General features: G+C 45.6%; 1 protein-coding gene across 2 annotated transcripts in view; it reads left to right on the top strand.

Moving 5' to 3' along the window:
• Positions 1-26,071, top strand: part of LOC147902614 (vesicle-associated membrane protein 711-like) — a 31,143-nt gene extending 5,072 nt beyond the window's left edge. The window contains exons 3-5 of one of the 2 annotated variants that reach the window (XM_087373167.1): positions 16,598-16,761; positions 25,204-25,302; positions 25,608-26,071. In XM_087373167.1, the coding sequence (XP_087229293.1) occupies positions 16,598-16,761; positions 25,204-25,291 (252 nt within the window). In that variant the 3' untranslated portion in view covers positions 25,292-25,302; positions 25,608-26,071. Of the gene's footprint in view, positions 1-16,597; positions 16,762-25,203; positions 25,521-25,607 lie in introns of those variants that run through there. The other variant, XM_087373166.1, reaches the window with a different exon arrangement.
• Positions 26,072-26,551: the final 480 nt, after the last annotated feature.

The raw sequence follows: 26,551 nt of genomic DNA, 5'->3' as shown, positions 1-26,551 counted from the left end.
CAAGGGGCCAATGTACCTTGAGTTGGTCATTGGTGTTGACCAACGAGAAGGCTTGGGGGCAAAATTAGAAGCCCTTGGAGGCAAACTAAAAAGTGGCAGCCACGTGGCATGCCCATGCAGATCAAATTGGAAAGGAGTACCTTGGAAAGACCTAGGCTAGCCGACGGGCGCACGTGATGGCGTGAGCTTGGAGGTTGGGCAGAGGGAAAGGTTTGGGACCTGCAACGATGGTGGCCTGTTGGTATGGCTGTACGGAACCTTGGAGTCCCTGTTGGTGTGGCCAGTAGGTGCAAGCCAATACGATGATGTATGGCTGCATGTTCGACAATGTACGAGTCTGCTAACAAGCCAATACGGGTGATGTATGGTTGGACGGACAAGAATGTACGGGCTTGTTGACGAGCTAGGTGTAGCATTGTATGGCTGTATGGACGAGTCATGAACGGATTGCAAAGAAACTCACGTATGGACTGCTGTTGACACTTGTGTACGGACTGCTTATGTTTGCCTTATTGTGAATGTGACTACGGGCTGGTTGAAGCTGCAAGGGAGGTCTGCACGTGCTGATGCTTTGGAGCTCGAGCTGTTCATACATGCCCTCGGGACGTTATCTTGGAGCACGAGTTGAGCAATTGGGCATGGGCTGGTCACAAGGGGTTGCTCCAGCTAGTTGTGAGCTATCTTGGAGAGTGGGCTGAGTACACGCGGTGTCCTGCCTCCTTTATGAGTTGTTTGGAGAGGCCTAGTTGGCAAGGTGGTCCACCTTGGATGCTTGCAGTTCAGGTTCCTTCTTCCAGGGTTGTGGGCTGATCAGTTATGCGCTTACCCATTGCTTGGTTATTTCAGTGAGTTAGTGGACACTTAGCAGTGAGGGGAGTTGAGTAACCCCGTATGTGTAACATGCAACGGTAATCTGATCGTGTAATTCATAGCAAGACCTTTTTTAAACCTTTAGCAAGGAATTAGCTTTGTTTACCATATAGAGAGAAAGGAGATGAGGGTAGAGAGAGAGTAGAGTCGACAACCCCAAAACTTACGCCCCCGCCTTAGTTTCTCAAAAGGATTTGATCTCAAAACATCAGAGTTTTTGCAAGTCTTCTGGGTTTGTTTGCAATCCAAGCATACCTTTTCTTTGTGCTGCTTGGAAGTTTCACAAAACTCCAAAAAAGCCAAGATTTATTGCAGCTGCTTGTGAGACTACTTTGACGAATATCTCTAAATGGCTAAGCTACTGCTTCAAAGCCATGTTGCCTAGTGTCCATGAACTTTGGAGGGACTTATTAAAAGAGGCAGATGTCCCCTCGAACTCAAGCTGGATTTTAAATGACTCTGTAGGAGTGATTCCTGTTGTAAAATTTTTTAATTCCTCTTGAAGCATTCAGGAAAAAGAGTCTCCTATTCTCCTTCAAACCTATGATTTTACGACGCTTTACACAAAGATTGAGCTGGAAGACCTGAAGTTTAGAATTAAAAAGCTAGTGGCTGAAGTTTTTAAGCTGAGATTTGACAAAGATAGATGCAAAGTGCTAAAAGTTGAGAAAACAGCCTTATGCTTTGAACTTTTGTGGCTAAAAAATAAAGATCATGACATAGGTTCTAAAAAGAAAAGATACACAAAGGTAGTAAGTGTAGAAGATGTTTGCTCTTGGATAGATTTTCTTTTAGATAATCTTTACATCACAGTAGGTGATTCTTTGTTTCAACAAGTTATAGGAATCCCCATGGGCACTAATTGTGCCGTCTTTTTAGCAAACTTTTATCTTTTCACTTATGAATTTGAGTTTATGCAACGTCTTATTTCTATCAATACCTGCCCTATCATTTTACATAAGCTTAGTCAAGTTAGGCGTTTTATAGATGATTTATTTGTACCAGATGTTCCTAACTTTCAAGACTTTATGTACAAAGACGCTAGAGCTTTTGGAGAAGGAATCTATCCTCGTGACTCTTGTGAACTGAACTGCACTTCAGAAGGGGATTCTTGTGTTTTCTTAGATCTTAGACTTTCTCAATCTACCATAGGATTAGAGGTTGATATATACGATAAACGTGAACAACCTGAATATAGTGGTTTACACATTATAAAAATGCCTCACATTGACTCAAACATTTCTGATTTGGCAAAATATGGAGTCATTTCTTCCCAATTCCATAGATTTTCCCGCCTTTGTACAACTAAGGAGTCTTTTATCACTCATTGTAGTAATTTGATCACTTTACTATTACACAAGAGGTATAATCCAAGGAAAATAATGAAAAAAGTTCGCACATTCTTAGATATGAAGTCTTTTCTCTATGGTGTTTCGGCCTTAGGTTTGTTTAGAATGATTGAACTTAAGCTGAAAACAAAAAGCGGGGAGCTGAATAGCCCGTTTTTCTTTTAGTTTCAAAAGAGAGTTTGTTTGAGTATACTTGTGCTTTCTAAGTTAGAAATGTATTTTTGCCTCTTTGCAGAAACGAGACATAAGTGTAAAGTGCCTTTTAACTTTTTATGTTTTAACTAAGAGAGAGAGAGAGAGAGAGAGAGAGAGAGAGAGAGATTCTAGTTTTTTGGAAGTTTTTGTTTCTTGACTTGCTTGTTTATTTTTGCTTAAGTCACCTGCTTCGTTTCTTCTTTATTTCTTGTTTTCATTCTCTTTTGTTTATTTGATGTATTTTAGCAAGCACTGGGTTTGCCCAAGAGACTCCGCGGGTCTTTAGAAACCCAATATAGCTGCTTATGCTTGGGCACTGATGACGACACAAGTGTTGCTTTGCTTGCTAAGTATGTCTTCCTTTTGCTTTTCATAAAAGTTTTTGTTTACCTCTTTTTTCTTCTCTTTCATTTTCTCTTTTATTTTCTTTGTAGATTTTTGATCTTTAGAACAACAAAAAATTTCTAAATTTGTATGATTGGACTTATTCTAGTCTTACAAAGGTATATATAGAGTCGACAACCGATTGGGTCGCTGTACCCAATGAGGGCCCCCTCCCCCAACCAGGGGAGAATTTGCTTTATACTTGGAGAACTGAGAAATACAAAGAACACTCTTCGAGAGAGCATGGAAACCCACTTTTGAAGAGCTCATTGTGCACATGTATAGCAGACCCAAAGACTTGAGAGGCAACGACGAGCAATACCGAGACCTTGATGCTGTCCACACTAACGATGTAGGACGCTTCTACAAGGCAAGCGAGTGGCTTGTGCTGTCCACCGGAATGTAGGGTTACCGCGTGAGTGAGAGAGTGAAAGCTAGGAGTGATAGATCCTATAAGAGAGCTGAGAGATGACTGAAATAAAGAGCTGAGAATGAGCTGTGTAAAACTGTAAGAGAGAACTGAAAAGAGCTGCTGAAACAGACCCCAAACCTTACTCCGTTTGCTGTCCGGACTCCTTGTCTGATGCGCTGCGTGAACACCTCCCTAGAGGGCTGAACCGATGCCAAAGGCTGAGGCTGGTCAGAGGGCCACTGGGGGTGAGTGTCAGGCTGCTCAGAGGGGGCTGGGGAGGAGCTGTAGGAGGCTGAAGTGCTGGGAGAACTGAATGAGGAAAGAGGGCTTGGAGTGTAACCTGACTTCTCTAATCTCGCTTCTACTTACTGATCACAGGAGTAGCACCATGATTATCCACCCAGCCAATTCTACCAAGGCTTCCCAGCTTGGGAGAGAGAGCTGTATCAAAATCACGTAAATCCCCAATTCTTCCATTCTCTCACAAGCCTTGACAGACCCCAATTCCCTAGATAGATCTAGATGCCACATGTCATCCATATAGGGCCTTTCTAATGCAACATTTCACCCCTCTCTTGGGATGCATTTAATTCCTTGCCCCTAGGCACATTCTTTGCACTAGGCCCCTGGTCTCAGATCTATCTAGTCTGGTGCTATCAGCCCTCACCTAGGACCTTGACATTAATCCCTCCCGATCATTTACATAAAGCGCAAACACATATATTACAAAGATAGATCCTATAAGGGAAATGTCGACTGATTCTTCCGAGGTCATGCTACCTCGGCTAGAGCGTAACATTCCTTCCCTCTTCAGACATCAGCGTCCTCGATGATAAAGTCTGGAAATACTCTCCGCAACTGATATACGGATTCCCAGGTAGCTTCGGATAGAGGCTGACCATGCCATGCAACCAACACCGTGGGTATCTTCCGATTTCGTATTTGCATTGTTCCTCGGTCCAGGATTCTTGTTGGTTTGCGCCTTGCAATATCCTCTATCTCCTGAAACAAAACCACACCTTCGATTAGTGAGTCACCAGTATGTAAAAATTTCTTTAAACGTGAAACATGAAAAACCGGGTGCACCTTACACCCCTGTGGCAATTCTAATTTATAGGCTACACTGCCTATTCTCTTTAGAATTAACCACGGCCCACAGTATCGAGGTGATAACTTAGCACACTCTCCTGAAGCCAACGACTTCGAGTGCGAAGGAATTCTGAGAAAAACTTTTTCTCCTTCTTCAAATACTCTTATAGACCGATTTTCATCCGCATACACCTTGGCTCTATCCATAGCCTGGCGGATGTTAGCTCTCGCAAGTGCTAGCATCTCCCGCATCTGAACTACAAAGTTCGCGGCACTAGGCACTTTCTGAGGTACTCCAACTATAGTTGGATTGGCTGGCCTATAACCATAGTTCAGCTCAAACGGACTGAACCCAGTAGATAAATGTTTCCTATCATTGTAAGCAAACTCCAACAATGGCAACCACTTGTCCCATGTATGTTGCCTCAATGACACATATGCTCTCAGCATATCCTCTAAAATCTGGTTGACTCTCTCCGTCTGACCATCCGTCTCAGGATGATCCCCACTACTCATTCCCAACTCAGTCCTTAGTGTCTCGAATACCGCTGTCCAAAAGTGACCGGTAAACCTGACATCTCTGTCTGACACTATGGATCTAGGCAATCCATGCAGACGAAATATGTGTCTAATAAACAATTCCGCTACTTGCGGGGCACTAATAGACTCTCTAGTCGGAATGAAGTGAGCCATCTTGGTTAGACGATCAACCACCACAAGGATAGAGTTATATCCTTCTTGTGTTGCAGGTAACCCTACAATAAAGTCCATGGAAATGCTCTCCCACTTACTTAGTGGTATTTCCAAGGGCTGTAAAAGTCCGGGTGGCTTCACCCGCTCGGCCTTACTTACCTGACACGAGAAACACCGTGTCACATATTCATGAATATGCTTTTTCATCTTTGGCCAAAAAAAATCTCGCTTCACGAGATCATATGTCTTCTCGACCCCTGGATGTCCCGCACACGGGCTATCATGGCATTGTCGAATGACTCTCTGCCTGAGATCATTCTGACCAGGTACTACTACCTTGCCATTTCTAACTAGCATACCATCCTTTATGGTATATCTTGCATAAGTTTGGCCTTTTCTGGATGCCAGGTCATCCTTTTCATTTTCCCCGGGTTTTAACACATGAGCTTTAGGCCATAAGCTCTGGACAAACTCGTCCACCTTCTGAGTTTCTCTAATCTCGGTCATTAGAGCACTCTCTAATACCGTGAAACTCAGGTTGTGCACAATGCGAGACAACGCATCAGCTACCTTATTGTCTTTTCCTCTTCGGTACCGAATCGTTAAATTAAACTCCTGCATGAGCTCTGCCCACCTAGCTTGGCGGCCCCTCAAGTCAGGCTGTTTACAGAAATGTTTCAGAGTATCATGATCCACATCCACATAAAACTCTGAACCATACAGATAATGCCTCCATGTTTTCAAAGCATGGATAACTGCATACAACTCCAATTCATGAGTTGGCCAATTCCTTTGAGAGGGAGAAAGCTTCTTGCTTTCGAAGGCTACTGGCCTTCCCTCTTGAAGGAGGACTGCTCCTACCGCAATGCCACTTGCATCGGTTTCTAGGAACAACGGTTTCTGGGGATCAACTATCTTTAACACCGGTCCTGAGACCACAGCTTGTTTTATGGTGTTAAAACTTTCTTGTTGATTCTGTCCCCAAGTAAAAGGTACTTTATCTGAGGTCAGATCAGTCAATGGCGATACTATTCCGGAATATCCTTTGATATGCCTTCTATAAAACTGGACAAATCCCAAGAATGATCGCAACGCGGTCAGACTCTGAGGGATTGGCCAAGTTAGTATCGCAGCCACTTTCTTCGGATCCATTTCTACCCCCTGTGGAGTAATTATGAACCCTAGATACTCAAGCCTAACCATACACAGTATAGTTTTCTTTTTATTCACATAAAGACTGGCTTTCCTCAAAGTACTGAACACTATCCTTAAGTGTTCACGATGTTCAGTAAGACTTTTACTGAATATCAAAATGTCGTCAATAAAATGTACTACGAACTTTCCGATATACGGACGTAGTAAATCGTTCATAAGCATGACGAAGGTCGCTGGAGCATTGGTAAGTCCGAAGGGCATTACCAAAAACTCATAATGACCAAACCTGCTTCTAAAAGCGGTTTTATGCACATCCTCGGCTCTAATCCGGATCTGATGATAGCCGCACTTAAGATCTATCTTGCTGAAAATCACGGCTCCATGTAATGCATCTAGCAAATCATCAATCCGAGCCATCGGATACCTGTGCTTAACAGTGATATTATTCAATGCTCTGTAATCTATACAGAGGCGAAACGTATCATCCTTTTTCCTCTTTAATATCACTGGTGAAGCAAAAGGTGAGAAACTTGGTTGAATCTGCCCCAACTTGAGGTATTCTTCCAGTTGCCTACGCACCTCCGCTTCTTCAGTAAAGCTCATTCTATAGGGAGGTCTATTTACAGGTTCTGCCCCCGGGATCAGTTCAATCTTATGCTGAACATTCCGCTCTGGAGGTAACCCATAAGGTAGTTCATCCCTAAAGCATTCAGAGAACTCCTCTGTTATAAGATTAGCCAGCTTGGCCATCTCATCACTTTGCGTAACATCAGTGCTAGTCGAAGAATCATTCACCGACTCTACCGATGCGGTGCAAAGGTATAAAAACTCTACTTGAGCCTTTCTGATTTCCATCACGGAAACCAACGGTCCCTGAGGTATATCTCTTTCACCTCGTAAGACATAAAGCACATCATTCATCTTGAATTGATATACGTGCTTTTTCCAATCAATGGCTGGATTCTTCCTAGAATGCCACGCCATTCCCAGGGCTATATCCGCATGAGCAAGCTTAGTCATTTCAAAATCAAGCTTCTCAGCATAGTCATGAATCCGAAGTTCCAACTGGGTAACCCTTTGGTCCCATACTTCAGTTGAACTTCCATCTGCCATCCTGACTATCTTTATTACGTGGACAATCTCTCCACTGATGAGGTTGAAGGCAACCAAAGCATAAGCCTTCCCTCCTCGCTTTTTCCCTTTGTTCCGGGTTCAAGGGAGACTTAGACCAAGCCTGACTTCTCTAATCTCGCTTCTACTTACTGATCACGGGAGTAGCACCATGATTATCCACCCAGCCAATTCTACCAAGGCTTCCCAGCTTGGGAGAGAGAGCTGTATCAAAATCACGTAAATCCCCAATTCTTCCATTCTCTCACAAGCCTTGACAGACCCCAATTCCCTAGATAGATCTAGATGCCACATGTCATCCATATAGGGCCTTTCTAATGCAACATTTCACCCCTCTCTTGGGATGCATTTAATTCCTTGCCCCTAGGCACATTCTTTGCACTAGGCCCCTGGTCTCAGATCTATCTAGTCTGGTGCTATCAGCCCTCACCTAGGACCTTGACATTAATCCCTCCCGATCATTTACATAAAGCGCAAACACATATATTACAAAGATAGATCCTATAAGGGAAATGTCGACTGATTCTTCCGAGGTCATGCTACCTTGGCTAGAGCGTAACATGGAGGCCCCCTATTTATAGGGCTTTTGGGGCTGGTTGGCTGGCCCCATAAATGCCAGCCCTAGGGAGGGGTGCAGGGTAGCCTATAAAGGCAGCCCTTCCTTTGCCATTCTCTTCACTTGTTCCAGCCCTGAGGGCCCCAAAAGGGCTCCTATCCTAGGCTGGACCTAAATCTATCTTTAAACCTAAGACGGAAACACTACTGCCCTACGGTTCTCCAGTGGGTAGTAGTAAACAAGGACTGATCTTCTGTCTTGACCTAAGGCAGAGAGATTGACTTATGTAGCTTGTGCCTGACTGTTCTTGGACAAGGGCTCACAAAGGGGTCACAACATACGACAAAATCTCCTATTAGGGAACTATTACACACTTGTCGATGTAGCCAGTGTGTCACTTTGCACCCAAGTGCAGGGGTGCATGTGACAGTATGGGTTGCTAGTAACAACTCCAAGCATTATGCAGGTGTATGGACAAAGATGGATGCCTATTGCCATTGGGGTGTGAGAGCAGAACCCAGCAGGTTCATTGCTTGGGATACTGATGCCTAATGAGAGGAAGGAAAATGCATTGAATGCAAGTGGGATCGAATTCATAGTGAATCCTATTTGCTGGCTTTGGCAGGTAACATGTTCGGGGAGGGAATATGTTTTTGGTTCCTCTAGGAGATAGGTCACATGCAAGCAATGGTTGCTAGGCAGATGGCACATCATTGGTACACGAGAATCCATGCGTGAGAAGGAAAGTGTCCCCGGAACCCCGAGAGGGATGGTACAGGTGTGACTGCTATAGTGTTTGCTATGTTGTGATGCCAGTTCTCTTATGGGAAGCAAGTTGATGTATCGGGATATGTGCGACCCATAGGGTGAGAGACTGCTCCCAGTCTGCTGGTTATACTTTTGCTGAATTGTTAATGTAACAGTGTTGACTGGTTACTTGTTAGTTTTACTGCCCTTTAATTTATTGGAGGTCGGTTTCACTCAGCCTACAGATCACGGTGCAGCACTGTAGAGCAGTGGGAGCCCCCTAGAGATCATCATCCATAGAGTACCTTTTAGGACCAACAGTCCTTGATATATACAAAGATCAAGCTGCAGACCTGCACCTATAAGAGAGCACAAGAGGTACAGCAAAGGGAGCTTTGTCTGTAGTTATCACGGGTATCCTTATGCCATGGACATTCTACAGTCAATACAGGCTGCCACACAGGCAGCCAGGTCAACTGCCACACAAGCATCCTTACAGCGCGCAGCTAGCCTTGCACAGTCAGCAATCAGTACACAAACAACAGACAGTCATTGAAGGTCCAAAAAACTCAGAGTTGACTTTTTGGTCAAAAGCCAATGTGTTGAGTTCTTGACCGACTTGGTCAACAGTCGGTGTTGACCAGCCGACTAGGCTCAAGGGTCGGCATTGACCAAAGTCGGCCAGGCCGAAGTAAAAGCCTATAAAAGGGCAGCCTTTGGCTCCCATTCTTCATCCAGCCTTGGGCCTTCTAACTTGAGTCCTATAAAAGGAGCCCATTGTGGGAGCTCCAGTCATCGCTTGGGTGCTCAGCCTACAGATCACTGTGCAGCAGTGAGAAATCATCATCCAGAGAGTAATTGGCAGGAGCAACAAATCTTCTGCTGTGAAGGAGCATTGGCCTCAACAAGGGACCTCGCTCTACTTTCTAATGCTATTGACGGACTAGTCAGTCTGGAAGAAGGGCCAGGGGGCCAGATCTAAAGGCTCTTCCCTGACACAAAGACCCCAATGGGGGCTGCCATAGCAATTACGGAAAGCTACATTGAGAAGCTATGCAGTGAAGACATAGTGAGAGGCAGAGAAAAGAGGAGCAGATCTATGGCTCACCACTGAGCTTCCAAAGCAGCAACTTGGCTGCGTGTGATGGGGCTCTGAGGGAGCATTTGTGTGTATTGTGTTGGCCTATTCTGGTGCAATATACTTTGAGATATCTTGCTGCTCGTTACTGTGGTCTAGAATTCTGATCTGAGTACATGTGACTTTATCAGTGTGTCTCGTAGGCTAAAGCTGCTTCTCTTGTTCTTTGTTCTTCTACAGCATGGTAGGGTCTAGCTAAGTATTAAGGTGTTAGGATATGAGGTTACATTCTCCAAAACTTGGCTTTTTTTGACCAGGAAGCAACCAAGGAAGTCAGGGCCAAATTATGAAGCTACTCTGGTGAAAGCTGCTTCTTGAGACGTGGACCCGCATCTATGGAATCCATCAGACAACCCGCATAGCACGTAAAACATTGTCAAACAATCCCTTAACATCGGTAGAAATTAGAGGAGCGAAAGTTGTGCTGCCCCATAAATCAGCCAGGTGTATAAATAGACCTAGCCCTACTGCAAAATTATGCAGCTGTCTCCTGTTTCAGCAGGTGAACCAGTCCGTACTGCAGGCTATACAGCAAGCTGTACAGCATGCACATGGTCCACGTATGTCTGTACCCTAACCAGGTCCACTGACCTGTGGTGCCCACATATGGGGGCTCTCAGGTGGGTCAGTGACCTTTAAAAAAATGTGGGCATGAGAAGTAGATGCCACATGGGCAGGTCTGGGTGGAGAGGGTCACTGACGCATGGGCAGCAAGGAGGCCTACTAGTATAGCTACATGCAGTAGGACATAATGCAGAAAATAGGACTGCCATGTGGGCAGGAGGAGGGCTGTGTGGGCAGCAAACAGAGCTTGGAGAGATAGAGATTGTCTCTAGGAGAAGCTGTTGGAAAGGTCACCTCCCCATTTGTAAGCCCCCATATGAGGAGAGCATGGGAGAGGTATAGACCAGGAGATATTGGGGCTGCCACATGGGCAGCACATGAGCTGCTATGTGGGCAGCTGTCAAAGTATGATCAGTGGCAGGCCAAGAGGCGCCGGCAAAGGGCAGGCCATGGACCTGCAAAAGAGGCAGCAGATAAGCAGGCTGGAGGCGCCTACGTGGCAGGCTGTTGAGCTTGAGTCTAGAGATATCCGACAGATAGTAGAAGTGCCCTGTGGTAAGATCAGAGGACCACCCAATGGTGGGACTCTGGATCTCTCTCTTTTGTATTGTGTCATAGCTTTGGACGGAAATATATTATTTTGGTGGTTTCTATATCTAGCTGGTTCATTGTCTATTGATGAGTCTGCACATCTATGTGATGCACATTAAGTTAAGAAGTTTGTGATTCCACATCCCACACACACTATGTGAGCTCTTGGGCTATTCTATCAGTCTTCCGCTGTGCGTACCCTCTTTTGGTCGATTTCTAACATGGTATCAGATCCCAAGTAGGAGGCTCACAGGTGTGGGAGCCTGAAGGCAGGGACCTTGGTGAAGGATGACCCTGATTTAGAAGCTCTTGGAAATCGACTTCTACGATTGGACGACAATGCCCTTGCAAGGAGGAGGGTGACTCAGGTTCAGTTAGGTGCGTAAGGAGTTTTGGTCTATGAAAGGTTGAGTTTGTTCGACTTTGCTGTGTGGTTTAGTAGTGGAGATGTCAGAAGCCTCTTTAGCCCCTTCTCTCCCTTCCTCCTCCCCAGATTTCTTTCTTTCACCATCCCTAACTTTGGAGAGTCTGGGAAACTGGATGGGACAAATTACCCGATCTGGAAGGTGAAGATCTGGAGTCATTTAGTGGCTCGAAAACTGTGGAAACTGACAACGGGAGTGGAGGCAAAGCCGGAGGATATGGTGGACAAACAGGGGAAGATACTCATACCAGTGGACGGAGAGGAGCTCGAAGCTTGGGATGACAGAGATGCCCATGCCTGGCATTGATCATAGGGACTACGGCGGACTCTGTGCTTCCTCACATCCAAATGGCCGTCGCGTCAATAGAGGCGTGGACCATTCTGAAGAATCTGTATGAGACTGGTAACACATCCCGGATCTTGCTTCTTCAGCATCAGCTCTACAATCTGGATATGGATGAGGGAGATTCAGTACATGACCACTTGACGAAGGTCAAGGTGGTAAGGGATCAAGTGAGGAGGCTACCTCGGAGTTTCAAGAGAGAGGACCAAACCTCGGACTTTTGAGGAGTTGAGTCCATTACTGCTACAGGAAGAAGATCTACAACAACGACAAAGATGACAAGGTGTTGCTGGCAAAGGATTACGCTGGCAAAGGGAAGGGCAAGCCTAACGGTGGAAAGTCCAAGAAGGATGACTCTGATGACGAGGACACTTCCAAGAGGAAGCAGAAGAAGAGGTGCTGCTATTGTGACATGCCAGGCCATTTGCGAAGGATTGCAGAAAGAAGAAGGCAGAGCTGAAAAACAAGAAGGAAGTCCGACTCAGATTCAGAGGGTGACTCAAAAGCCAAAGCTAATGTGATAATTGAAGAACTGTTCTTGGTGACATCTTCTTGTGTTACTAAGGTCAAATATGCCGACCTAGAAACCACAGTGATGATGTCTGACATTGAGATGTGGGTTGACGAAGAGTCAAAGACCTTTGTGAAGGTGAAGAACAGCATGGAGTGCTTAAGGACAGCATGGAGTGCTTGGTATCTTCTAGGTGCGTGGCTGTTGATGCTGACACGAGGGTGGATTTCATGGAGTGCCCTAGGGTTTCATGTTTAGATGGATGTTGTATTTCAGAAGGGGACAGTACAGGATTACACAGGCTATTGGTATGTGCCTCGATGAGGTGCATGGTTTGCTGTCAGAGCAAGCACACAGGCATTACGACTATCTGGTATGTACTTGATGTTCTTAATTTGAGCCTTTGTAGCATGTTGTGGAGAGAACCTGCGAGATTGGAAGGAATTGGCCTTCTTCGAATGCGAGATTGGAAGGAATTTGGCCTTCTTCGAAGGCAGAAGGGGAAGTGTGGGTGCTTCTTCAAATCTCGGACATAGATTGTTGGAAGGTGATGGACAAGGTGTATTGAAGCCAGAAGAGTACCTGCTTGAGAGCTCAGTGAAAGTTCGTGGTCTAGGTTATCTGGAGATATTCATTTGTTATGGACCTTGCCAAAGGAAGGACGGGTTGAAACAGACCCTTAGAGCATGGTGCTTGGAAGACTCCAAGTTGTTCACTCACTATGAGGGGGACAACTGGAAGATCGTGGCGTCTGGATTGCTCGAGTTCGAAGGAGGGAATGTGACTGAAGGTGGTGGTGCCATGAGATGCTACTAGAGATGGACCTGTGTACCAGGATGGTGTGCGCAAGCAGAAGGAGCAGGAGCCACTGGATGCAAAGCCAGGAAAAGATTTCGACATTGAAATGTTCTAGAGGACTACGACCAGGGAGTTATTGGAGCATTTTCGTCAATGTGTTGGCATTGGGCCGAGATTTGTCGCTGAGAGGGGGTGTTGGAAAGGTCACCTCCCCATCTGTAAACCCCCATACGAGGAGAGCTTGGGGGAGGTAGACCAGGAGATATTGTGGTTGCCACATGGGCAGCACATGAGCTGCCATTTGGGCAGCTGTCAAAGTATGATCAGTGGCAGGCCAAGAGGTGCGGGCAAGCGGGCAAAGGGTAGGCCATGGACCTGCAAAAGAGGCAGCAGATAAGCAGGCTGGAGGCGCCTACGTGGCGGGCTGTCGGGCTTGAGTCTAGAGATATCCGACAGATAGTACAAGTACCTTGTGGTAAGAATAGAGGACCACACCATTGGTGGGAATCTGGATCTATCTCTTTTGTATTGTGTGCATAGCTTTGGACGGAAATATGTTATTTTGGTGGTTTCTATATCTGGCTGGTTCATTGTCTATTGATGAGTCTGCACATCTATGTGATGCAAATTAAGTTAAGCAGCTTGTGATTCCACACCCCACACATGCTGTGTGAGCTCCTGGGCTATTCTATCAGTCTTCGGCTGTGCATATCCTCTTGGTCGATTTCTAACAGAGACAGCAAGATCCAGGCAAAAAGATGCTGTCAAATCTGCTGCTTAGGCAGAGTAAAGGGTGAGCAGGGGCAGACAAAACAGGAGCCAAGGCTGGGGCAGAAGGAAGCCCATCCAAGAGCCAAATGAAGTAGGAGCTGGGGCATTTACAGCCCCCCCAGATACGGTGTTCCAGATTGCTGGTTGTCCAGGACAGACTGCCAGGTCGGCAGAGGGTCAGTTCAGGTCAGCGACACAGGGCTGGTTGGCCAGCTAATTGGGGGGACAGACTGAGGTCCCCTCCCTTTATATAAAGGCTTCGTGGGCAGTGACCTGTTCTGAAATGTGGGCATGAGAAGCAGATGCCAGATGGGCAGGCCTGGGTGGAGAGGGCCACTAATGCATGGGCAGCAAGGAGGCCTACCAGCATGGCTACATGCAGTAGGACATAGTACAGAAAATAGGACTGCCATGTGGGCAGGAGGAGGACTATGTGGGCAGCAAACAGAGCTTGGAGAGAGAGAGATTGTCCCCAAGAGAGACTGCGAGATCCAGGCAAAAGGATGCGGGCAAATTTGCTGTTGAGGCAGAGGAATAGGGTGAGCAGTAGGACTCTAGAAGGAGCCATGGGCTGCTAGCAAAAGAGTTCCCCCATGGTTAGTCACCATGCTAGGATCGAGACCCAGGGGTAGTCCCCTGAGGAGCCGGTTGAAGGGAAACAAAGTCCTCTGGAGAGTACAAATCCTGAGGTCTCCTCCTACGAGGGGTTTCATAATTAGAGGACGTGCGGTGTGATGCCATGTCTGATTTGGGGGGATTGGACAAACACAAAAACAAAAACAAATAGAAGAGCGGGTAAGAAGCGGAAAGACAATTTACCTAAAATACAATTTACTACTTCAAGCTCAAATTCCATTCAATAAAACCATGAAAAGATAATTATTTACTTAAGATAATTATGAAAGGATAATTATTTACTTAAGACAATTATGAAAAGACAATTATGAAAGGACAATTATTTACTTAAGACAATTGGAATCCAAGAGAGTTTTCATATAAAAAAAATATCGCAAAAAATAGTATTGTTAAACAAGAGTTCTCATACACCAAAAATATCACAAAAATATTATTGTTAAGCAAAATCTGTCTCCAAAAGAGACATTCTCCAAAAATTCCAAAATAGAGGAGGAGGTGTACTACTCTGCATTACTATCCGAGGTACTTTCCTTTTCCTCATCGCTAGACGGGTCACTTGGGACCTCATCTTCCACTTCTTATAATATATAATCATACTCTTCATGGATTACGTACTTGTAGTCCATGAAGACCTTACTATAGCAGCGGTCGTAGCGGTCTCTCCAAAACTTACAGAGATCTCATAGGTTGTTTTGAGCCTGCCTCAGTCATCGCTCTGCTCCACGCACCTTTGGTCAGGACCCCACCCAAGCAAACACACTTTGATGTTATACTTCACTCATTCTGGATCGTGTGCAATCTTCTCTGCTACATGTGATAGCAGAGTTTGGATGTCCCGAATCACTCCAACGTGGGGAACCGGGTTGGGGTGTTGGGAAGACACTCGTGAGTGAGGGTGTGGGCATTCCATTTAGAATCTGTTTGAAAAAAAAGAACCAAATACGGCTAAGGAGAAAAAGAAAAAAGAGGAAAAGGATAATAAGAAGAAGAGAGAATGAAAATCAGACAAAACAGTAGCCAAGGCTGGTACAGAAGGAAGCCCATCCAAAAGCCAAATGGAGTAGGAGCTGGGGCATTTATAGCCCTCGGATATGGTCTTCCAGATTGCTGGTTGTCCAGGACAGACTGCCAGGTCGGCAGAGGGTCAGTTCAGGTCAGCCACACAGGGCTAGTTGGCCAGCTAATTGGGGGGACAGACTAAGGTCCTCTCCCCCTATATAAAGCTTTGTGGGAGGCTGGAAAAGGCATTCACCAGTGGCCTACTGAAGCTCACACGAGCACGCAGCCAGAGGGAGTGCAGGGAGAGAATTGGAGCAGATCTTGATGCTACCACTGAGCTTCGAACGCAGCAACTTGGGCTGCATGTGATGGGCTTTGAGGGTGCATGGTTTTGGCCCATTTCACATTGAGATAGTTTGGCTGTTCTACTGTGGTCTTTTTCACTCAGATCTGTGTTTTGATTGTAGAGGCAAACGGTGAGGAAGGCAAGAAATTTTTGAGGGAGCTCTGGAAATGCAAGGTGATCGCAAGAATCTCTAGGTGCTTGGCTTCCGATTACTGTACACTTGCTTTCAGGTTAGCTTCTTGGCTAGTGCCTTGCAGGCTCGGCAGGAACAGAATGCCGTCTTCTCAAAGGCCACTTCCATCTTCTTGCCTGCAGGTTCATACGTGCTTCACCCTTTCTGTACCAAAACCTATTTTTCCTTCTCCCGCCTTATTTACGTGAATCCCTTTCTAGGCACCACAGGTTGGAAATGTTGCTTTGTTGGTGCCCTAGAATCATCCATGTATTGCTTTTCATTCGTTCAACCGTAAGCCTTCTATATACGGATTTCTTGCTTCTTGTTTGCTTGCCAGTGAAAGCCTTTCAACATTTGTGAGGAAATATGTAGGAGGAAGCTACATCAATGTTTCATTTTGTTGAAGATTCTCCGTTCTTCCTAGCAAGGCATCATGGTATTAGGGTACATGCCTAGATTTTCCAACATATAGTCTGCTCATCTCAAGCTCTCAGCTCAGCTACCCTGTTTGTATATGGGATTCTCTTATGCCATGGGCCTAGCAGCAGAAATCAGAGACAAAAATGTCAAAATGCATTCCCCTAACCTTTCCACCTTGTATTCCTGGGCAATAGTTTGTGTTTTTCCCCTTTTGGATCATTTGGCTAACTTAGTTTTTGTGAATTAATGAGAGGCATCCTAGACCTGTGCTGACTGATATTAGAGATGGGTTGTTAACAGGTGCGCAATGTCATGATAGAGAATATTGACAAAGTTTTGGAGAGAGGTGATAGGCTGGAGTTGCTCGTCGATAAAACAGCGAACATTCAAACTAGGGCCTTTCGCTTCAAGAAGCAATCACGACAATTCCGAAGTGCGGTTTGGTGGAGGAATTTTAAACTTGCGTAAGTGATCTGCATTCATGTTTGAGATTGACTGTCCTAATTTCAGTTCTTTGATGAACGTCATCTTCACCTCAGTACTTTGATAAACCTCACCTTGGTCATTCTTTTGGTTTTAGAAATGCATATAAGTGCAAGGTTAGTAGAAATGTTAACATCATGGATAAGCATTGCTTTGTTTGCTAGGTATGTCTACCTTTTGTTTATCAAAAAAATTTGTTAGCTCATTTTTCTTCTCTTTCATTTTCTCTTTTTATTTTCAGTGGAGAAATTTGGACTTTAGAACAACAAAATCTGAATTTGTGTTGGACATATTCTAGTCTGCCAAAGGTATATATAGATTAGCAATGGTATTTTATTTTGGAAGTTGTGCTTCATGTGATTGGTTTGGTAGGAGAATGAGGAGAGAATTACGCTCGCGCGGGCAAGAGAGAGAGAGAGAGAGAGGTACAAACGTCCGTGGAAGGCCTCGCGGGCCTATGGGACAAGGTACAAAGTACACCAAAAAGGATGATCTCATACAAGCCTGAGTGGGCTCGAGCAAAGGGCGCACTAAGGCCCTTACTGCTAAACTGATAACTCTATAGAGCTCAATAGCTCGTGCAAAATCAGATATATGCGGAGGGGGACGTGGCCTCCTCGATCTCTGAACCCGTTGGGCTATATTTAGAGTAACCCCTCGCCTCTGGCGGTCTCCCCTGAGGAAAGCTGTGATAGGATAGATCTCAATAGAGTGTGCTTTGGTCACTTTCCATGCTGCAGATGGTCTCTGCATCCCTCTCTCAGTAATCCAGGCTGCCCGCATGTCAGCTATCTCCTCCACCTCCATCTCGATGTGTCCTGGAGCTGACTCAAATGCATAGAAGTCTGTGACGTGTCGTGCTCTATGTCATGTGGCCTGATTGCAACCTGCTGCCCTCTAATATGTCGTAGTAGGGTCTCCTTGTGTCGGCGCATCTCAAGTAGATATAGGCCAATGCAGACTTGGTCCATAATTGGATCAATCGTGAGAATGGACTGAAGCCACTCCCCTCCTGGTAGAGGCAATGGTATCGTCCCCTAATCTCATAATAGGCTAGGCAGGCACACAGGTTATGCTCCTCTATCTCAATCACTCCTAGTGTGCAAAGCATACATATCCGTTGCTTCCTGGGGATGCTTGCTACTCTCCCCGTCTTGATCCTCAACTGGTGAGATGAAATACACATCTGTCCAATGGCAATCCTCAATGCATGTGGGACTCCTCTGTCCTCGAGATATTGGGGTTTAATGATGAATCCCTCCTCCGATACTCTCAGGAAGTGGTCACAGTAGAACTGGGACTTGGTGGGGAGCTCCTGGTCCCCAAGTCTGAGACATATGGAGTTGAAGGAGATCTAACCATATGATACGGTTGATCTCATCTCGCAGGATCGACTCACCGGCTGCGTCCATGCTGTATTGAAAAGGGGGGAGCTTGCCCATCTAGATACTGTGCTTGGTGAACCATGTGGATTTCCATGCATACCATGTGTCTGCTCCACTCTCTGCTAGTGGGAGCCATGACGAACTCTACCTGTACGCTTACTCCGAATCAGGATACACTTACTCCGAATCATCTTGGACCCCATAGTCACCTGTAGACACTCGAATTTCTTCTACTCAGTTTTTGGTAAGTCACATCCCTAGAAGGGTGCTGCATACATGGCCGTGGGGTGCACTATTGTAGCGAAGAGCCAGCTCTTCGTTGGTGAAAGCTGTCTCTCTGGGGAGTGGGTCATCATGAAAAGGGGTTACGTGAAGACTCCTCCGAGATATGTGTAGGACTGCACTATCTGGACTGGCTCATCACGATAGGTGAAGCTGAGTCAACGAGTCACTGCATGGGAGTTGTGAACCAATCTGTTTTAAGAGAACATAGCTCACTACCTAGGGAATTGCTAAAACAAGGGCCAACAACTAGGGTGGGGGACTATAGATCCAATGAATACCTTGCTCTGAATACTAGAAGACACCTATAGGCCAAGCCTCAATGCGCACACCTTGCAGCATTTGCCCTAGATCTCGATGTCCCACACTCCCTTATGGCTGTAGGATGTAAATGACATCGACTGTGAGGCTATCTCGAGGGGCACTTGGTGATTGTATTACCAAGCCACAACAAGTGACCCAAATGTTCCAAGGAGTGATGCTAGACCGTCTCCCAAACACTGTCGTCTAGGAAAAAAGAGGATGCCACCAAGAAGGGAGAGTGGCATCTTGTATATGGATTCCAAAAGGTTGGGGTGACCGTGTCAGTAGAGAAGACTTGGTCCCCCTTTGTCAAGTAGGCTGCCATACCTCAGGTAAAATTCCTCTCTGCCTTCAAGCCACTATCCGAAGGGCCCTTTGCCAATCTTCTGTGCTGTGGGGTAGCTAGAGAGACGGTGGGATCATCTCAAGGTCTCCATCTGTGTAGCGGTGGCATTTCCCATCAACATGCACGTGGTCTTGCTAAGGGCCGATGGGTGGACCACCATGGGCATGTTGGAATTGAGGATCTCTTGATGTACCATGTGTAGCCTATCGGTGAGGGCCTTTGTTGTGGGTGTGCTCGCTCCTTGTGAGGTTAGCATAGGAGGGTTGGGAGCCTACTTGAGCATGTGTGTCTGCCAGGGGATAGTGTTATATCCAGCCACTTGGAGGGCAGATCTGCCTCCTTGGAAGGTGTGCCAGGGTCAGTGCAAGGGCCAAAAGGGATGCTGTCTAGAGCAGTTTGGGCCAAGTTGGCACAAATTGTGGCTGTTCTGGTGCCTTGGGGGGCTTGCATACCTAGGCGGATCTGTCTTGCCTTCTTTGGGGCTATTTAGGGCTTGCATGGGTTTGTTTCCATGCTGTGCTAGTAGCTCATTTGTGGGTGGGTGGGTTGGGGGGGGGGGGGGGGGGTTGTGTGTGGCCACCTCTTAGGGTAGCATACCCAATTGGCCTAGTTGGGTTACTAGGTCCCAATACCCAAGCTATAGGTAGGGGTGGACCGACCTGTTGGTTCGGCCACCTAGGCTGCCTGGTCGGTCTCTTTGAGGCAGGTGGGCCGGCCACTTGTAGCTAAACGACTAGAGGCGAGAGGCTATATACGATTAGAGGCGAGAGGCTATATATAGGCCCCCCTTCCTAGTGTTGAGTCATCTCATCCAGTGGAGGCTTTACCTCAGTGGTTGAGGGCACTCTCTCTCTCTCTCTCTCTCTCTCTCCCCCCCCCCCCCCCTTTGCATCTCCATCACGGGGCTTTTCCCGGCCCTTGCCTACCCTCTTGGCCCCTAAGCGCCACCAAGAACAGGTTGAGGGGCTGTTTCCAGTCCATGCCTCTGCCACGGGCTGTCTCTCCCCCCCTCCCCCCCCCTCTCCTGCCCGCCCTTTTCCCCCATCCCCTTTCTCCTACACCCCCCTAGCCCTTTGTTCTGATTTAGGAACTTCAGCCGTCTTTGGACTTGCAAGAAAATAGCAAGAAGATCAGGATCGGATCAAGAAAGGTGCAAACAAGAGCTTCAACAACAATGCTTCACAATGCACTACTTAAAGGGTGGAGGAGGATACCAGCATAGTCGAGAACCACCTGAAGACCACCCCAGTCCATAAGCATACACACAAATGTGAGGACGAAATGATTTCTCTAGAGAACCGCTACCACACTCTATGTAGATTGGATCCATCGATGAGACTTGTGCCATTGACCACTTGTGTGGTGGGTATTCTTGAGAAGCCCTTGTTGAAGCAAGGGCTTCCTAGGCTCCGAGCTTGGAGTGAGTCCACACACTACTAACTTGCCCAAAAGGGCTCTACTTTGCATTTTTGGTTCAATGATTGCCCTCTGCCTAGGGCAGGATCACTATTTGCCAAACAACCCTAGCTCAAGTGTTCCTTGTGCCATCCGATCCTTACTCACAAGAAGTTGTGCACCAAGCGTGTGAGCCTTTCCCATGCATCTTGTTTGAAAACACTAGCACGATGTTATGTACCATGCCGTGGCCAAGAGGACTTCGGTGCCAAGCTCCTGCACAAAAGCTTGGGCTGTACATTTTCTAGCATGGGGGCAATCTGCTTCTTTGCTGAAATGTCATTGCCAACTTTCCAGCCTAAGTAGCCAGGAGACGCCAAGAGTGGCTACCATGCTCCTATCTCTTGAACCTTTTCAGTGACCACTGAAAGGAAGCTGATTAATTTGGTTCAGTTGATCTTGGCCCCAGATGCTTGGCAATACACTTTCGAGGGTATCTCAGACTCCTTTAGGGTCTCTGCCATGTCTTCCACAAAAGGGCCGCGTCGTTTGCAAACTCCAAGTCTAGAAGCTCATCCTGATGGATTGGTACAGCGCCTCCCAGTGAGGCCAACCGTTCGGAGTGCAGAAAGTAGCATTGCCACAAAGAGGAAAGGAAACAGAGCTAGAGGACAGTTTCGCCTCATTGAACGGGAAAGCGAGATTGCCTCCCTTATGTGGCCCCGATAAGCATCTGACTAGTACTTCCCATATACATGGCCACAAATTTCCAAATCCAATGTTCCAAGAAGCTCATCCTCCTCATGGTGCCCTCCAGAAAAGGTCACTCTATCGTACACCTTCTCAAAATCCAAGTGAAGGACTGCAATAGGATGAGACTCCTAATGTATTCTCCCCCAAAAAGTGACCATTTTGTCTAGGATGCTGCAAAACTGAACAAAGCCTATTTGATTGTCATGTATGATGTGTGCAAGATGGGGACGCAGCTGCAAGCTCAAGACCGGGCTAAGGTCTTGTAAGAAGCTGGTTAGGGTTCACTAACGGATGTCGGAATGGTCTCCTTTCGGGAGCAGGCAGATCTAGCGTTGACTTCGAGACTAGGGGAGTAAACGGGAATCAAAAATCTCTTGAAAGGCCATCCACAGAGGAGCATGAATGCACTTTCAAAAGGACTTGAAGCATGGTAGTTCTGGTATGCATATCGTACGGAATTTTTCGCACAATAAACATTGTACGTTTCATGCAGTACACTGTACGACAATTTTTTGTAGGCGTTTTTATATGCGCTAGTGTATCTCTTTTGTACATATCTTTGTGTGCTGCCTATATTTTGCGTTTGCTGCAGCGTCCCTTGAACCTTCAGCTCATGCCTTGGCCTTCCCGCGCCCCCCCCCCTCCCCCCCCGGCCCCTTTTTCTCTTTTTTGAGAAAAAAATTAATAGTTTACCAAGATGGCGACCCTGACATAACATAAATTTTTTTGCCATATGGCACAATGTATTGGTTTTTGTGCCAAATGTATTGTATCAATGTACGGTACCACCTTGACCTGAAGAAGGTTGGGGTCATGCCATCACTTCTACGGTGAGAGGGCCTCAAGGGCCTCCATGAGCTGCTCGTCTGGGAATAGGGTATTCAATTGTCTGCTCATGCCCTGAGAATTTGCTGAAATAGTTACTCTATTGTATGAGCTTACAAAAAAGGATGTGAAGTTTCAATGGACATCTGAGTTATCTATCGCCTTTCATATCTGGAAGAAACATGCCTAAAACATAATAATTCTTAGACAACCAACATGGAGTGTCATTTTCCATGTTCAAGTGGATGCCTTCGGATATGCAATTGGAATTATTCTGGTACAACTGGATGGGAAGATGGATTATCTATGCAAGTTGCTTGATGACATAACTCAAGTGCAACTATAGTACCAGCCCTTGGTATGGTATACAGTGTGCCAAAATTCTGACATTATTTATTGGGCAATTAGTCCATTTTTCAGTGGATCATTAAGCTTTATTATATCTCATCAACAAAACGGTTATTTGAGGCAGGTTTGTGAGATGGATGTTGGTGCTTCAAGAATTCAATTTTCATATTGTCATAAAGTCACATGCAAGAGTTGATTGTTTATCTTGGATCATTGAGCTACTAGAGTCCAATCTCGTTGCATTCAACTTTACCAAGATAGTTTGATGATATGCTCCATTATTTATCTCAGTGAACAAATGCTAGAAACTAGCCATCAAGGCTTGGAAATATAGTTTGATAGGTGGGAAATTATATTACCAAGGTGTTTATGGCATCCTATGTAGGTGTGTGTTGCCACACGAGTGAATAGCCATCAAGGCTTGGAAATATAGTTTGATATGGGAAATTATATCACCAAGTTGTTGATGGCATCCTATGTAGGTGCGCATTGCCACACAAGTGTAGTACTTGCGGATGCTCATAAAGGACTTGCCAGGGATAATTGCCTAGAAAGGGGTGTGTGCCCACTCAGCCTCATGGGCTGTAAGAACCTATGGAGTCTTCTCCTCTGGCCGAAACATCTGGTAGTAAAAGACATTGGTCATCTCAAGAATCTCCTGTGGTCTGAAAGAACTGCTTGGTCACCCTATCTCCCTATTGGACCTAGTGTGCTCTGGAGGAGTGGTAAGAGAACTTTTATCTACTCTCTGTAGCTTGAAGATCAAGGCTGCTCTTCTTGTACCTGTTCGCAAGCACTAGGAGGCCCTACTCCAAGAGTCCCTCTATGGAAGCGACGTGTCTCCTCTGCAGTGCATGTGATTGTAACTCCTTGCTAATACTCTGGATTTCTGTTGCTGCCCAGCTGGCCCAGCCATCGTAGGGAGGCAAGAGAAGCTGCTGCCAAATCTCTACTATGGCCTGTTGAAGCCTTCCCGTGTAACAAGGCATCAGGGATCCATCCACTTGCCAAAGAGAAATCCAGGATGCACATGGGAGTGAAGTGGTGGGAAGCATTTGGTGCAAGTGTTTCAGAGTTGCAAGGTCTTGCCATGTAGTCCTGCCTGTCCATGTAAGAGGAATTGGACTACGTTCTCATTGATTCATACCAAGAAGAGGAATAGATTGAAGGCAGCTAATGTGGAGAGGTTTGTGTACATTTATAACAATCTATTCGGGGTTTCGATAAGAGTGAGGTCACAATAGTGGCCATTGAGAGGAGAAAGATGAGGGCAGGATGCTCGTTGTGGAGCAGGTTCGGGAGGAGCTTGCAGAGGACATCTGTGCTGGTGCAGCTGCTGATGAAATGCACTTCACATTTGATGGGGCATCATCAGAAGGCAATGGCGTACGGGGAGATCCACAGGGTGAAGAAGATGATGATGAAGACGAAGAGGCAGTGACACTTGAGCAAGAGTGAGCATGGCCACTTATTGTTTGGACTTAGATATTTATGCATTGCATTTTTTAATGTTGTGCCATCATTATGGCCCTTTTGCTGCTGTTTTATTTCCAGGCCATAATACAAAGCTGTGGACACCTGAATTCATGATTGTCTCATGCTGATGTATTTCTGAAGGATCTGAATCGGAGATTGGAGGCTCAATAATGGCAGACAAAGGTGTTTCTAGTTCCTAGTTTCTGTGTAACGCATTCTTTGAAGAGTGCCTAGTGCTTGTATTTAAATAGCAGGTAGTAAGGGAAATGTTGTGTCTCAGAAAACAGCAAGTATTTTGTAGGTACCACGATTGTCTCAAACAGGGTACTGAAGCAAAGGGTTTGCAAACATTTGCTTGCAACTATTGAGTGACTGCACTGTGAAGGCTGGACAATGCTTGTTAGAAGATGTGCTGCTGGCTGAGGCAGGAGGGTTGATATGGCTGACTTGTGGCTGGCCGACTATATGACTCACTTTGCTTGGTGCTGGTTAGCCAGCTGCCCCTGCTGGCGACTGGGCCAATGCTGCACTGCAGTAGTGCTATTCTTCCATGTGGTCTGCATGCCGAGTATCGCTAGAGGCCAGCCTTCTGGACAATGTTGCCTGAGGAGACCCTCTATACACTGGCATTGGCCCTTTGCTGTTAGAAACAGCATTGTTTTTAGAAGCACAAATTCGATTCAGGAAAAAATTCAATATACTCTTCAGACATTGTTTGTCCAGGTGATCTACTTCACAGGAGTTAATGGGAAAAAGCACGCATTTTCTGAAGTTTTATTGAAAAATATCAATGAGTGAGTTTAAAGTGCAGAACAGAACTTACGAGGTTGGTACTCACACTGAGAGGATTTCTGCTGAACACAATATAACGGAATCACACCAAATTAAAAGGCCCTTTGGCCTGGCGCGTTTTAATTTTTGTGTATGATAGCAACACTTGGTTGTAAATCGACCAACGTTTTAGCTCATGTTTTTGGTGTCCTTTCTAGCAACACTTGCATCCTTCTGAATGTTTTCTTCAATTTCATCACCCTCATTTTGAAGAAGCATTTTCCTTGTAAATAAGGAAGGCAAAGCTAGTTCAGCGATACACTATTTTTAGGAGGTTTTTTTAGTATGTTGGTCTAAGTTTCTCAGAGACAGGCTGCTCATTGGATTGCAATTTCTTGCCATTCTTACTACACTTTGGTGTCTGGCTTGTAGTTCACCATCAAACAATATGTTGTCTGTGCTTTATTCGATTTCCTTCTTTTTGCCTGTTTCATTGCTAAAATCACAAATTCCTCATGATGTAGTCTTGTTGTTTGCAGGTTGGCGTTAATTTTCCTTATTTTAATAGTTATATATGTGGTGTTGGCTATTGTCTGTCATGGCATTACACTGCCATCATGCCGTTAAGCCTCGTCATGGTAGTCCACTTTCTGCTCCTGATTGTCTCCCTCATTTACGTCTGTGTGCAGAATGCTTGACGGTATCTAATTTGTTTTAACCAATGTAAATGTTTGGTTTTTCATTTTGTGTTGGACGCAGCTTGTGATAGCTCTTGAACTATCACAGTTTTGTCTTTTCAGCTGCATTGTAATAATATTTGTTTGTGAATTCTATTGGTAAATTATATTCTTTTTCATCTGTGCACAAGATTCGGTCTGAAAAAAATTGTTGACCTTGTACACTATTTATGTTGTGCTGGTTTTTCATGGCTTTTGGTTACAAGACTTTGTCCATTGGGGCTGGGGAGAAAAGTTTAAAGGTGTCTATGGAGCTATGAAGGGTATATCCCACACGAGGAGCTGTGACAATTATCTCCCACTAAGGGCTTGCAAGTATTTCTTTTGGTTGTTACTTACCCAAGTCCATAGGTCAAGTGTTAAGGGCTTTCTGTAATTTCTAGAGATTAAGATCCAGTTTCTCTATATGATCCGATTGTCAGTGTTGAAGGAGAGAGGAAAAAAGCAATTGCCCAGAATTTTACCCATTTGGTGCCCATTGTTGTTCTTGTTCACATTGGTAGTTCTTTTGTCAAAACAGGAACTGGATGGACCATACAAGAAACAAAGGCCTTTCCAGGATCTAATAATGCCCTCCTAGCCTTTGTGGCTTTAACAATATAATATCCATTCTTCATGTACTTGGAATATGTAGAAGAGATGCATTGCAGTAATTATTTAAGAGGGGAAACACGCTTGAGATCAAGGAAATAGCTATCAGAGAGTTTACAAATATAATTGAATTGCTTAATGATGGCCAAATCCAAGTATAAGTATGGTCATGTTTGCGTTTCACACGTAATCTCTTCAATTTTCGTTAAGTATAACGCCATACTCTCCATCCTCCTCCCTTTGTCCTTTCTCACGAGCATCCACTTCCTCCCTCCATCCTCTCATCTTTTCTTCTTGTCGTCATCCCTCACAATCATCAGTTACTTGCCTCCGTTCTCTCTTTACATCGGCCTTCTTTTGTGATCTCTCTCCATTCCTCTCAGGATCTTCCTCTGTTACTGGATTAGCTTCTTTACCGCTAGCTTCTTCTTCGTCTACAAGTAATTGTCTCTTAGTCATCCATTAAGACGGGTATTTGACTCTTATAGGCAGTCCTTTGTAAGGGGGAAAGAGCAGAAAAATACCTCCTCGTCCTCTCTCTTGTAGCCCGTTGAAGTGG

This window comes from Dipteris shenzhenensis, chromosome 4 (genome assembly GCF_047967505.1).
Source record: "Dipteris shenzhenensis isolate YYH24624 ecotype China chromosome 4, Dip_SZ_1.0, whole genome shotgun sequence".
Lineage (NCBI taxonomy): Eukaryota > Viridiplantae > Streptophyta > Polypodiopsida > Gleicheniales > Dipteridaceae > Dipteris > Dipteris shenzhenensis.
Note: the sequence above shows the minus strand (reverse complement) of the source record. Positions and strands in the feature narration are given on the sequence as shown.